At 35.0% G+C, this 15,112-nt stretch overlaps 1 protein-coding gene across 4 annotated transcripts; it reads right to left on the bottom strand.

Annotated features, from left to right (window-relative positions):
* Window positions 1-3,518: 3,518 nt before the first annotated feature.
* RABA5A (RAB GTPase homolog A5A) lies at window positions 3,519-9,407 on the bottom strand. Of its 4 annotated transcripts, none has more exons than XM_016320223.3 (5): window positions 9,280-9,407; window positions 8,358-8,441; window positions 6,026-6,173; window positions 5,473-5,908; window positions 3,519-4,416 (listed from the first exon to the last, which is right to left on the bottom strand). In XM_016320223.3, the coding sequence occupies exons 4-5, from the start codon at window positions 5,816-5,818 to the stop codon at window positions 3,854-3,856; spliced, it is 909 nt and encodes a 302-aa protein (XP_016175709.1). In that variant the 5' UTR covers window positions 5,819-5,908; window positions 6,026-6,173; window positions 8,358-8,441; window positions 9,280-9,407; the 3' UTR covers window positions 3,519-3,853. The 4 variants fall into 4 exon arrangements, with proteins under 4 accessions (XP_016175709.1, XP_016175711.1, XP_020966130.1 ...); XM_016320225.3 differs by having other exon boundaries at window positions 6,026-6,124; XM_021110471.2 differs by having other exon boundaries at window positions 9,205-9,282.
* Window positions 9,408-15,112: the final 5,705 nt, after the last annotated feature.

The raw sequence follows: 15,112 nt of genomic DNA, 5'->3' as shown, positions 1-15,112 counted from the left end.
GTCGAGAAAGCTTTGCAACGGGTCGCATCGAACACATCGGCCAGATACATAGGACCTTTAGAGTTAATGAGATGGTGTCTCGGGTCGATCATTCCATCATAGAGATCCATGTTGGGACTTTTAAAGTTCCTAGGAACCCTAGCCCGCATCACCGGATCTTCTCCTCCGAAAGAACTTTTCTCTCGATTTGCATGGTTGCTTCAATTTCAAAGGTCAGCTTCTAATTTTAGCAGTTTTTCTTCTAATTCTCTTCGTCGTCACACCTCCCTTCGCAAGTCTCTTTCAGCTTTTCTTCATCGCTCTATCTCCTGCTCGAGTTGCTCTAATTGGCCGTGATGCCCTTGTACAAGTCCCATGATTTCTGTTGGGTGCAAAGGTTCCTCATTTCTGGTGGATGTACTTCTAAATTAATTCTCTTGGGTTGAGGGTTTTCCGATGTCCCCTCCCCATTAGGGCCCTCTTGCTATATCATGTCGTGGAGGTATCATGAGTGCTTGGTCATCGTTGTGAGGTTCTGGTTCTGATTCAGACGCCGTGTGTCTGTCCTCGAACTGATCATCCGTTATAGTTAGGTGTAAACTTCCAGGTTTCCAGCAACGGTACCAATGTTCCGTGGGTTACCTGAAACTAAGTTGCTTTTGGGCCTGAACGTGAGGTCCAGACTCCTTTTGGACAGCGTCCGACTAATTGGTTAAGGAAGCTTTTCGGATGGTATGCCTCTAGGAATTTATGGTACCTTCAATTTTATGATTGTATTTCAGGCTGAACACAATATTCTTATGCATCCATTTCATATGTTAGGCGTAGCTGGTGTATTCAGCGGCTCCCTATTCAGTGCAATGCACGGTTCCTTGGTAACTTCTAGTTTGATTAGGAAAACCACAGAAAATGAATCTGCTAATGAAGGTTACAGATTCGGTCAAGAGGAAGAAACCTATAATATTATGGCTGCTCATGGTTATTTTGGTGATTGATCTTCCAATATGCTAGTTTCAACAATTCTCGTTCTTTACATTTCTTCCTAGCTGCTTGGCCTGTAGTAGCTAGTAGGTATCTGGTTTACCGCGTTAGGTATTAGCACTATGACGTGAGGAGGTGAGAGTGGTATGATGAATCCATATTAGATGATGATTTTTGGTTGAAATTGAATGGATTTCATCATATAAACTTACACTTATTCCCTTAAATAGCATGTTTTTGAACTTTCCTCCTAATTTGTGCTTGATTGTGAAAACATGCTCGTTTGTGCCTAATTTGATTAATTTTATCCCATTTGCCTTCCATTCGATGCCTTGATGCTGTTTGTGAGTGATTTCAAATGTATAAGGTAGAAATGGTTTGGAGAGAATGGAAGAGGAGCATGCAAAGTGGAGGAAGCATCAAGAATCAAAGGAGAAGATCACAGCGATGTGTGCGTACGCACAGACCTGCGTGCGTACGCACAACCATCAGAGCAGAGCAACGCGTGCGCGTGAGCCGCATCGTGCACGTCACGCGTCCATTCAAGCATCGCCTAGTGTGCGTGCGCACACGTCTGTACGTACGCACATGTCTGTGCGTACGCACAGGTGTCCGCACATGCCTCCATTAAAACTGCACGTGACTCGCGATTTTGGTGGATTGGAGACCCATTTCTGAAGCCATTTAGCTCATAATGAAGGGAAAATGAAGACCATAGCATAGCATAACATTAGGGTAGCTTAGGAGAAGTAGTAGGAAGCTTCAGTATAGTTTTTCTTTAAGTTTTTAATCATCTCTATTAGGGTTTATACTAGGGTTTTTACATTCAGGTGCCATTTCCATTTTTGATCTTGGATTTTGCTAGCTTCCATTGTAAGTATCTCTTTGTTACTACTGTTTATAGCTACATTGTTCTTACTCTTTCTTATATTTCAAGTTATAGTTCAATTTTACTTCTCTTTTGCAATTTCAATTTCTTGTTGATGAATTTGATGATTGATGATTGTTATATGCTTTCTTGAGTTGTTATTGTTGATTGAGATCATTTGTTGCTTTTAGTTTCAAGCATTTTCTCATTTTCCCCATGTTTAGTGTTTTTGTCCACCAAGTATTTGACAAAATGTCAATTATGATTTTGGGCTAGTTTTCTATCTCTTGGCTTGGGGAAAGTGAGCAATTGGGTTCCTAGAGTTGGAATGTCCAACATTTAGTGTCAATTCTTGGATTGTTAATTGTTCTTGTTCCCACTAACGCTAATTTGTTGCTAAGGCAATTAGCAAGCAATTTAGGATTTGTGGGTTAAGAACACTTATGCTCATATAACTTACTCTCCGATGTGAGGGTTAATCAAGTGAGATTAATCCATTCTAATTGTCATAGTTGTGGTTCCAACAAGGAAAGGACCCTTAGCTCATTCCAAGCCAAGATACCTTTTATGCTTTAAATCTTTCATATACATTTACATTAATCCCTTTTATACCTTACTTGTCTATATTGCATAGTTAGTTCGTTAATTCTTTTATTAGTTCATTTATCACAATTTTGCATGTTCTTTTATTGCTTTATATGTTTATCTCTTCATTGAAAACCCCATGAGCATCACAACCGGAATTGTACACTCATTGGTCTCAAGTGTCCTTGGGAGACGACTCGGGAACTAAACACTCCCGGAATTAAATTGGTTTTTAATAGTGACATCTCTTTGAATTCAAACTTTGATTGTGAGTCGATTGTGGGTTAGGACTATACTTGCAACGGAGAAATTCTATTTTTGAGAGAAATTCCTAACCCGCTTTGGGCTCGTCATTATGGTACCTGCAATGGACTCCGATACTTAAATTAACAAGGGTTTTCAGCAGGTTTTTAGTAAATTGGATTTTGAATATACCTGAGAGTGTCAGTGTATTTATAGTAGGATTGATAACCACCTTTTAGAATAGTTCCACCTTTATTGGTAGATGACCGTTCCCTTTTTATAGAGAAGTCGTTGGAATCTCCCTTTTAGATAAATGAAAGATATTTTAGGAGTTGGTTACTTATTTAGATAAGTAGAGCCAGTCTTTTTATCACCGTGCTCAACCTCATCAAGATCATGTAGATGTGGATTGGGTTAGATTTCTTAGTTAGATTTTATTCATTTGGGATCTGGCTAACATTTCTAAGACAGAATATGACCAAGATGCATTAAGTATTTTTTCATATTTACAAAATATTGAATATGTCTTTTATTAAATAGCAAGATTTCGAAAATTTAACCGACAAAACTAGAAATTTAAAATTTTAATTCAACTGATATTTAATCAAAATTAAACTAGTTATAATAAAATAATATTTGTTAACTGGTTTTCCAATAAAATTCGGCCTAGCTCAATCTATTAACCGATCTTTGGAGATTTTATTAGTTTGATCCATTTTTTGCAACTGATTTTTTGTCTGAATCAAACCAAATAGATGACTAATTTCGGATTAATCCAATTGAACCAATAAGTTCAGTGCTATTTTCAAAACCATGATAGAGAAAAAGCTGTGGTAAATTCATAATGATACAATTAGAGACAGATCCGAGTAAGTTTATGTGCATTTTTTTATGCATAGGGGGAAAGGGAAGAATATTTGGATTTAGTAGGTAATCCATCTCCTGGGTAACACAATTCCCGCGCCCCCCCCCCCCCCCCCCTTCCCCCTCCCCCTCCCCCTGATTCTGAGTGCCTATAAAAGGTTAACAGTTGCAATGTTCTTTTCATCCTTGCAATTCTTATGCACTGACAATTTCTACTTTCGCTTGCAGGGAACATTCATAAGATAAATCTTCATCTGAGTGACATTGAGGATTTGGATGAATAATCATAACAAAAACCGAGTTTCTAAAAGCCTACACAATATCGTTTTTATCTCAACCAGTCGAACAACAACCCTTTTTAGCCGGTGCCGCTGCTTCTGCAGCTGCTGCTTCTGGTTTCCCTTCCCCATCCCCTTCCCCTTCTCCTCCCCCTTCCCCTTCTACTGTCTCTGTTTCTTTTCCTGTTCCCGTTCCTGCTCCAGTTCCAGTTTCAGTTCCAGTTCCAGTCCCAGTTGCAGTTGCAGTTGCAGTTGCAGTCCCAGTTGCAGTCCCAGTTCCTTTTGCTTTTGCTTTTGGTTTTGCTTTTGCCTTGGCTGCTCCTGTTCCTATTTCTATTCCTGTTAAAACAATAGTTTTTCCATTCTCAAGAGAGGCCGGTTCCTGTTTTTTGAGCTCGTGAGACATCATAACCTTCCTACTTAATATGTTGTATATCTCTTTCACAACTGTTTCAAAAGCAGCCACTACATTTGATGAATCAAGTGCTGACGTCTCCATGAAGAACAAGCATTGTGCCTCGGCTAAGGCCTTTCCTTCTGCAGTCGACACCTCCCTCGAATCCTTAAGATCTGTCTTGTTTCCAACAAGTATTGTAACCACATTCATATCTGAATGAGCTGTTAAATAATACAACAATTTACTTAATTCTAACTGGCCACATTAAAAACAACAATATCTAAGGGCCTGTCTGGTTTCTATTTCTATTTCCTATGTTTTCAATTACATGATTTTTGTGAAAGAAAAAGTGAAAATAACATGCAAACAGAAAACAGCGGAAGATGAAAACAGAACAATATAATTTTATTATTTTCACTATTTTCGTCTTTTTCTTTACAAAATTCTAGAAAGAGAAAACAGAAACCAAACAGCTCCAAATGCCTTTAAGAAAGTAAAGATAAATGTGTATACTTTAGTATGTGCAATGTGGACATAAAATAACAATGAGAAGACCAACATGTAAATGTAGATATGTCCAAGCGGAATTAAGAAATGGACTTTTAATTAAGTAATCAGTAATGAACATATGCAATCATCAACATGATAAACTCAATAAAGAAAATGTTTCATGGACTTCACAGCATCCGAACTAAGTTTGCCGCAGTAGTAAGGTCAGCTACATAGATCGAACAATACCATAGTATTTTACCACAAATCATGTCTACATATAAACCATTAAAATCCAAGTCTCCTTCAATAGCTTCACTGATGACTTTTCTAAGGGATATTTGCATTTTGATTTTGGAGAGAAAGGAAGGGAAATAAAGGGTTTAGAGTGTAAAATGGACTAATCTTTATTACTTCAAACCTTTTACTTTCCTCCATTTCCCTCCAAAACCAAAACTCACAAACATACCATAAGTTCCCCTATATTTCTAGCCAATAGACACCTAGATCTTCACAACCCATCCCCAACCCACCAAATGGAATGCCCTCCATAATGTTTCATGAACTCAAAACAAAATCACCCTAGGGAGAGAGAGAAATAATAAATACTTCTTGAATGACAGGTTTATGGTACCAAACGAACACTAAATTTCAGTATCACAGGTATTTTCCTATTTTAATCCCATGCTGAATTCGCAAGTTAACAATCAGAAACATAGCAAAGAAAATAAGCACGTAACAACTTCAAGGTAGTGAAGGTGGAATTCAAACTTAGTTGTAATTCTTACTGTGAAGTTCATTAAGCCATCTGCCAATGCTATCGAATGTTTGGCGCCTGCTTATGTCATACACCAGAAGTGCTCCGACTGCCCCCCTGTAATATGCAGATGTAACAGCTCTGAACCTCTCTTGCCCAGCTGTATCCCATATCTGTGCTTTAACTTCCTTTCCATTAATATTCATCTTCTGAGTTTGAAATTCTACTCCTATAGTTGACTTTGAATTAGGATAAAACTCATCCCTGGCAAATCTCGCAAGTAAATTGGACTTCCCAACAGCTGAATCACCAACTAGAACAATCTTGAACAGATAATCTTCGGCTTTTTCTTCTTCATTTAAATTTGTCATAGCCATCTGCCAGTCCTATGGATTGCCAGTATGTACAACAAATCAACAATGGATAACCATTATGGACTCCGGCCCCTTCCACTACTAGAACATCACCTAAGATGAGAAAAGGATTAGATTAACAGCAAGAACAATAATCAAGCACGAAATCTGGGAAAACAACAGGAATATCAGTGACAGAAATTGTGCTTAAACAAGAACATATATATCTACCTTATGAAGCAAGTGTTGAATGTCTCTACAATACAAAATTGTATCCACCATCAGCATCCAATGCTAATACTCAATCCAACTAAAGCTTGCCTGGAATATCTGAAAACTCCAGTTTCCAATATAGGCCAGATTCAATGAGATATTATACCTAGAAGGGGGGGAGGAGGAGGAGGAGGAGAATAAGGAGAAGAATTTGAAAAGGTGCCAATAACTCCTTGAATTATACATAGGATTTAATTATGTGCATTCTTGATGTAAAAAGTTTCAATTAAACACCCAATCATACATTGCCACATCAACTAAAGTGTTGAGGTACCTTAGGAAAGTGGAGAACCACATCTTAAAAGCTAGTGGTTAAAGGAGAAGAACTGCTCTCCTTAACAAACTACAAAACCAAGCATCCCATAATATTCAAGTTCCTAACAATACACTGCCCTTGGAGAGTTGACATCCACAGTGGCTTCGCTGATCACTCTATTGACACTGACTCAGCATAGCCACTTGGCTATCAACCATTAGTGTTTAGTATTTACCTTAATCTAGCCTATAAAGAGCCCTTTCCATGCCACCGACAGACAACCTGGCTCTAATACCATTGTTAAATATCTAAGAAAAGAACCACACTTTAAAAGATAGATGATAAGGAAGAAGAATCACTCTCCTTAAACACAACATCAAACGTCTCATACTACTCGATATGGCACATTGGGCACCCCATAATACCCAAGTCCTTAACAAACACCCACTGACCTAAATGGTTTACAAACCCAAGCATTTGATTGGATGATAGTGCAAAACTCTTTTATATTGTCCATGTATAAAAACTAAATTCTTTAATGTATTCCTAATGGTAAAAGCATTTTTCCAGTTCCTTTCCCATAATTTTCTAGAGAGAGAGGGGCATCACTACAAGTGAGAATCAAATCACAATCATAAGTGATAACTTTGCCCAAAGATACATAAAACTAATTAGAGCTGTTGCCAATAGACAACAGATCCAGCAGTACAACCAACAACGCAGCAAGAAATAGGTAAGTTTACAATGTCAGATCACAATCCTTCCAAGTGCCAGAATGTAACTCCACATGACAACAAAGTAGCCACAACATTATTGAAGACAGATCAGCAGAACCAGAAAATTTAGTCCTGATACTTGCTCTATGATGAAATATGTTTATCACAAAGAAGCTTAAAAATTTTTCCAAATTCATTATTTCACTACTAGATCAACAACGGAGAGTGGGGCTATGTTCTTCCACTATTCTAGTGCAAGAAAATGTTGTAGGGCTTAGGGTTGGTTTGGTAAAGCTTTTTGAAGGGGTGCTTATGCTTGTGGAAAGCGCAAACTTCTTATTTTGCATTTGGTAAATAAAAAAGACCATGTGCTTGTGTTTGCAACTTTCAAAAGGTAAGGGTGCTTTTGAAAGCACCTAAGGTGGAGCTTTTCAAAGATGGGTTTGTGCTTATCAAAATTAAAAAGTCTGGTATAACCTCATACATTAATTAATATCCAAATTTAATTCTTACATTAATGTCTATTATAGTATTTTTAAATTTTAAAAACTATTTTACCGAATGCACTTTTTGTTGCTTGTGCTTATTGAAAGCTATTTTTAACTTAATTTACCAAACATAGATGCTACAACTTTTAAAAAATTATCTTTTAAAAACTAGGTTTTATAAGCTACTTTTGAAAAGTAAAAGATATACCAAATCAAGCCTTAGTACTGATCAACAGCTAGCAAGCCAGCTGAGGGAGCGCATGGGAAATAAAACTAGATTACTAGAGAAGCATGAAGTATGACGTCGAGTGGTTCTGACTTTCTGTCAGAGGATTGATCACAAGAACCAAAAAACTTCGAAATTAAATCATTAAAATAAGTACCTTTCCTGCAATAACATCACAAATGGTGAAATGGACATCACTTGGTGTTTCACAAATTATGGATTGATAATCTCATAATTAAGCTTTATGGGGAAAAATGAGGATTATATTGAGGTTGGCATTAATTTTTACATGCAGAACAGGTTGCTCAGAGAACCAGGGTACATTGCCAGACATCGATAAAATAGTGTGGTTTTGCAAAAGGTGAGTTAAGTTAAAAGAAAATAGCAACGCAATTCAACTGACAACTTTTTCTTTGCCATCCTTGAATGGGGAACTATTAAAATTAACTGTTTGCAAAAGACATTCTTTGAAATTGAGATAGAAAATTACTTTAGATAAGTCTTTATATTATTGGTGCTACTGCTAAGTCAATAGGCATAGTTTCATTGTCACTGTGTAGATAGAAAATATGGCATGAGGTCAAATGAACACAAGTATAAATACCTCAAATCACCTTCTTTCTATGTTTTCCCCTCACCTCCTCCAACTCCAGTATACCCTTCCACTCAGCATTTCTAATCTCAAACCCTGGTAATAAGTAAAAAATGGATCAGAACATTGTTACCAAGAGATACTGATGTAATTTTCTTACACAACACAAGAAGGGCCAAACATGAAGCACTAAATAACAAGTGTCATGTAGACCCATATTATAACCAAAGGAAAAACTACTCCAAGTTTCAACTACGATGGTTCTTTACAGTGTAGCCAAACCCATCCTAATAGAATAAAAGACGGTATTTGTCAATGTATTGAGTCTAACATGTAACAATTCACATGAAGGAAGTAACCAAAATAAACACACCAAACACAAAAAAGCCACAAAGCTTGTAACTCAATTGGCTAGACACTACATTGCCATTCACCTAAGCAGAGAATTACAGATAAAGACACAAAAAAATGAAGGAAAAGAACAAAACATAAGACTATTGCATTGCATTGCATTACATTACATTACATGTGCTCACAAGAAGTTAAAGGAAAGTGTAAACCACCAAAAAAAAAGAAGAAAAAAATAACAGTAAAAGAAAATATAATAAACAAAAAATACTATAAAAGCACAAACACACAGAAAGCCAAATCAAATTCTGGCGGTTTTTCTTCACAAAATCTCACCATGCCAATCGAAAATTTTCACAGCATGTTAACAAATTGAAGGTAAAACATGTACACAGAAAAAAAAAAGGAATTTATTTTCACAAGGAAATGATCATAACATTAAAAGCAGGAAAAAAAACCTAGAATGGCCAATTAAATAATTTGAAAGAAAATAAGAATAAAAGGGATTTGCCTGGTAGAAAGGGGGTGAGGGAAATGGTGAGGGTGATGCGAATGCAGAGAGAGAGAGAGAGAGAGAGGGTCCTACCGTTGTTCAGAGGGAGCGGATGGGGCTGATTCGGCTGCACACTATTTTGGTGAAATTCTCAAATCCCCATTTTCAAGAGATTAAGAAAAAATAAAAATGGAAAAAGATCGAGAAATTAAATCCAAAATATTATTTTATTTTTAGAAAGCAGTTGACATGTGAATGTGATCTTGATTGAAACACTAGTCTCTGACTTTATTCAGTCAAAAAGAAAAGATATGACTTTCTTTTTTTCCTTTTCGGACAACATAACTTTATTTGGCATGCAATAATAAATAAGAACTGAATTTTTTAAATAAATAAAATAAATTAAAAATTTTGCATTATATGTAACTTTTAGATTATTTTTATTTTTTCAGCCTATTACTTATTTCGTTATCACCCTAAGCTAAATTTTTTACATATTATTTAGGTATTGATATTTAACCTAAATATTAAGTAATTTGGTGTTTAATAAACTTCTTAAGATGCTCTCTATCACAAATAATTCACCTCCGGAACAGAGATTTTTATTTTTACTTTTTTAAGACATTTGCATGGCACAAGTATGGGAAAAAAAAATTTTTATTCGTAAAAATATAATATACGGAAACATACTGTAAATACGTAAGACCGTGAATACGTAAGGTTGTGTTTGTTTATAGATATATGATATTAAGATTAGGGGTGTGCATGGGTCGGTTGAACTGGATTTGATGTGATTCAGATCCAACCCGAAATATATATCGGGTCTATTTATTAGACTCAAATTCGGTCCTAAACCCGATGAAATCTATACATTTTTGAGTCACGATTATACCGAGTAAAAACCGAGTAAAAACCAAACCATTAACATTACATTACCTTGATACCTTTTTATAAGCTAGCATGTGAAAATATTCAAATTTCCAAGACTCCAACCATTATTTGACATGGTAAAATTCACTTAGAAAAATATAACAAGAACCAAATCTTCTCTAAAATTAAAGCATAACCATAATCAATACTAATATTGTCTAATAACACCAAATATTTAAATCAATATAAATAACACAATATTATGCATTAGTCTAAAATCTTATGCATTTTAAATATAAAACATTAATTTATAGTCTTATAATAACTAATACACAAAATATTAAGGTTTTCAATACTTAAATTCCACATAAGAATAACCATTATCCATCACTAATAACACAAAATATTAATTGTGTATGATGACCGGGCCACCAGGCCGAGTTTGGGTGATCCGAGCCATGGCCCACCCAACCTGAAATAATGACCGGGTCTATTTTTGAGACCCTTACCCGGCCATAGATCCGGTAAAATTGCACCAAATTAGCCCGTAAAGTGTTCGGGGCCGGGTCGGGTCTTCGGGCCGGGCCGGGCCATGCGCACCCCTAATTAAGACAGAGATATAGAAATACAAAATTGTATTTGACAAATAAGATATAGATAGAGATATTGAATTTAGAGACACTGAATTAGTATATTTTGTATTTAACCTAACAAAAAAGACACAGAGAGATTAACAAGAGACACAATTTATTTTTTTTTTTACTTTTTCTTTCATTATTTTTATTAATTTTTCATAATTATATTTTTTTTCAAAATTTTTGAATAAAAAATAAAAATAAATTAGATGTTGATAATTTATTTTAGTTTATCACCAAACAAAGTATAAGAACACTAATTTTGTGTCTCTGTCTTTTGTATTTTATTCTCAGTGTCTTGTTTTATCTTATTCTCAGAATCAAATGCAGTTCAAAAGATATATTCTCATCAGTAAATAGGAGATGTATTGTTAATTTGTTAAGGGTGTATTCTATTTTTCTAATTAAAAAAAATGAAATATATAAAAGAAAAAAGATACTAGAAGTGCATTTTCATTAAGATAGTGTAGGTGTTGTTACTTGATGTTCTATTTGTTTCAATGAAAAATAAACATAGATACTAAGACACGGTGATACATAGACACAAAAAAATTAGTGTTTCTATACCTTATTTAATTACAATTCACACAAGACATCACAAATAGTTAAAAGTTATTTTTATCCTTTTTTTTTACCATCTCCAATTTATACTATTACATCACCACAATACAGCCTTTCTCTTTGACCACCATTCTTCATCAAAATAACAATCCAAATCCGAAAAAAACTAATAACACCAAAAAAGAAAATAATTATACAAAAAATTATTAATTCAAAAATATTAAATAAAAAATGTTTTTTTTTCAAAAAAAATAGCAACTAAAAGATGAGAATTGCTCATGATTTTAAAATGATTCTTGTTATCACTATAAATATGTTCTTCTCACCCATCACATATTTATTGTGCTTTGTCGTGGATTTAGACATGCATGCCTCTAAAAAAGTAAGAGAAAACTCATTATAGCAGCAAGTGTGAAAAAAATGGTGTATTCAAAGGGAGAGAAAAATAGAGATAAAAGTGGAGGAGATCCAAAACATAAAGAAGATGAGATATAATGGGTAGAGGAGATAGAAAGAAGAGAGGTGGTAATGAGAAGAGATAGAGAAGAGAGAAAGGAGAAAGAGATGGAGATGGATGGCACAGAGAAGATGATGGGAAAGAAAAGAAAGAGAAAAAAGAAGTGTTAGGGTAGAAGGGCAAAAGTTAAGGATATAAATGAAAAATTTTATGTCTTAACATTTATGTATCAATGTCTTACTGATTTGGTGGTACATAAATATTTTATATTTGTGGGTTATTATGTACTAACGTGTATTTCTTTATTTTGTGACTTCAAAAACCAAACATAGAACATGTGTGTGAGTGTGTTACCGTGTCTTAAAATTTGGTGGATATGCCTACTAAACAAACGCTACCTGAAAGTTCTTTCTTTCATTGTAAGTAATGAGTAAAAACTAAAGCTCACGGATACCGACAAGTGCACCGGATCATTCAAGTAATACTACAGTGAGTGAATATTGTTTCCACGAGAATTAAAGGATTGAGTAAGCATAATTAATCAAAATAACCTGGATTGTTGAGGACAAAAGTGTGTCTTGCTTGGAATCTTGAAGGTAGAGTGTTTTGGAGGCAGTTATATTGATTGGAAGAGAATAATAATGAAGAGAGTCAAGAGCTTCGGAGATGTTTAAACTCTTATGAAAATCAAACCTTGTTTACCTATTTTAAAGTATGCAAAGATCTTTCACGACAAATTTTAAGTAACTGATTTCCAATTCCTTGGCTCCTCAGTTTATCTTTAATTAACCAATTGCCAATTCCTTAGTCAACCGATTAATTAAAGAGGTTAAGCATGAAAACTGATTTAGTTCCTAATAAGATTCAAAAGTAGTCCTTAAGTCGAATTATATATCACTTATTTAAGTTAGTCCTATCCAATTAAATCTTAGAAGAAAACAAAATTTTTAAAATAATGTATGTATTGCACACTAATTAAATCACTATTTCGAGCTGAATTCAAATAGTCATGTAAAAAGGTTTTCATGCTTTAATTCAGATATTAGTTTTTCCAAAGCAATAAAAGAATTTAAAAGGGATTAGCATACCTTCCGATACCACTAATCCGAATGAAGAATGAATAACTCCATCATGAAACAAATCAATGAAAGACTTCAAAATAAAATAAACTTAGATTAATGATCTATAGAAAATATAAACAGAGTTCCTAACCCTTTGATAGAGAATTTGTTACCCATGGAGGAATGAAAGACAATAAGAAAACTATGTTGACGAACGGGGATCTCCTTCCTGTGAACACAGTTCAGTTATCTATATTCTAATATTAGAATTCAAATTCAAAACTATCCTAATCTCATCTTTTAGAAAGAAAGATTAGATAATTAATTACTTACTTAAAATTCAAATTTAAAAAAATCAAATCTAATCTAGAAATAAATCCTAACAACCAAATCTTTTATGTTTTTAGAAGAAATTATTAACTAATCTTTTGGAATCTTGAATCTTTTGGATGTGATTAAGGCTTCTAATGATGTGTATAATTAAGATTGGGTCTTAATTTGTTGCATCCTGGATGTTGGAAAAGGTTTTACACTAGGCTTGCATAGAGGAATTTGGGCGTGAACCCAATAGCACTTCTCAGGGGACATACATGTCGGGCTTGTGATGTTGGCCGCCGAGCCTGTGTTGAAAGGAAGCATGGTCGTCGGGCGTGCAAGGTCTTGGGGAGGGGGTCCACCGGGCGTGTGAACATGGCTGCCAGGCATCCTCGCTTGGGTGCTTTGGCTCCATTTCTACTCTTCCTTAGGGCAAGATTTTGTTCCTTAGACCACAATTTTGCTATACTTGTATTTTTCTTGTCAAAAGCCTTGATTCTAGCTTATTTTTGAGTAAAAAACTCTTGAAAACACAGAAATACTATCCCAACTCCAAATATTTGATTATTTATGAAATTCCATTACAAAACATAAAAAACTTGATTAAAACCTAAGAAAATGAATGAAAAAGAACCTGAAAAATCGCTTAAGATGACGTGTCATCAGTAAGTGAGAAAAAAAAATTATTTGAATAAGTTCAATAAGAGTATGAAAGTAGAGAGAAGTGCTAGTTTAAAAATATATTATAATGGTCAGATTTATTCTCAATCATCTGAGGGTGTGTGTTTTGCGAGTGAAAATTCATGTGATGTTGGCGTTCCTTTTGTAATAATATATGAGAAATTTAAGAGTGTGCTTTGTCAACATGTAGATAATCAAGTATTAAAAAAGTCACAAATATTCTCTATAGTTAGCCTGTAACACCCTAACACCCTAAACCTTACCTCATACCGTAAAGCAAAGGATGACAAAGCGCTACGACAGTTCTAAAGCTCATACGATAATATATATGGAAGAAAGTAATAATACTAGAAGCCCAATGAATAAATAAAGCTCAAAACAGAGATACAAAAGTGCGTAAACGTTCACAAGATCTAACTACAACCGTAAAGGATAAGATATGCAAGATATATATATATATAATAACCAAAAGAATACTAGCCGCAGCTCGCAGAGTTTAGGCCAACTAGTTAATACAGACATAACAGAGTTTTGAAATAAAACAGCAACATCCGAACTCTCAAGATAAGCCTCTAAGGCATCAAGATACAATATACAAAAGTGAGAGCTACTATATCAAATAACCAAAATACAAAAAGATAACAAGCGATCCTCCGTTCTGTCACCATCCCGCAAACTCACCGAGGTGGGCTGCAACCTGTATCTGAAAAATAATAACAACATATGGTATGAGAACCAGAGGTTCTCAGTATGGTAACAGTGCCCAATATATAAGATATAAGATTTTGGGACACCAAAGACAATCTTAGAACTTCACATCAAGCATAAGATTAGAACTTAGAGACACTTTAATAAAAACCATAAAGGGTTATCTAATCCTAAGAAATTTCTAAGTAACAGAAATATCGCTGTCCCATAGCCTTCATCAGCCTAACCTCCTTGCGATTCCATCGCCACTGCCTACCGAGCCTCCTCAATACCAGTAGAAAGCACAAGTAAAAAACACAGGTAATATACATATATAGCAAGTAATTCAAGAAGCAAGTAAGCATGTTATACATTTAGGCAAAAGATGCAATTAGGCAAAGCAAACAAACACATAGAAGATACACATGATGAATGTCTTTCCTATTGGTCGTGATATCACTTGTCGGTTCAACTGCCAACCCGACACATCCCTTTGGGATGTCGCCTTTCGGTCATGAATAATTGGTACCACAGGGATATAGTGCTCAGCCCACTATCCAGGGATATAGTGCTTGGCCCACTCTTGCGACTCGAAAAGATGCGAGCGGGATACTCTGCCTTAGATCTGACATCTCAATGTAAGTGAGATTAACCATTGT

This window comes from Arachis ipaensis, chromosome B9, assembly GCF_059453495.1.
Source record: "Arachis ipaensis isolate K30076 ecotype BB chromosome B9, ASM5945349v1, whole genome shotgun sequence".
NCBI lineage: Eukaryota > Viridiplantae > Streptophyta > Magnoliopsida > Fabales > Fabaceae > Arachis > Arachis ipaensis.
Note: the sequence above shows the minus strand (reverse complement) of the source record. Positions and strands in the feature narration are given on the sequence as shown.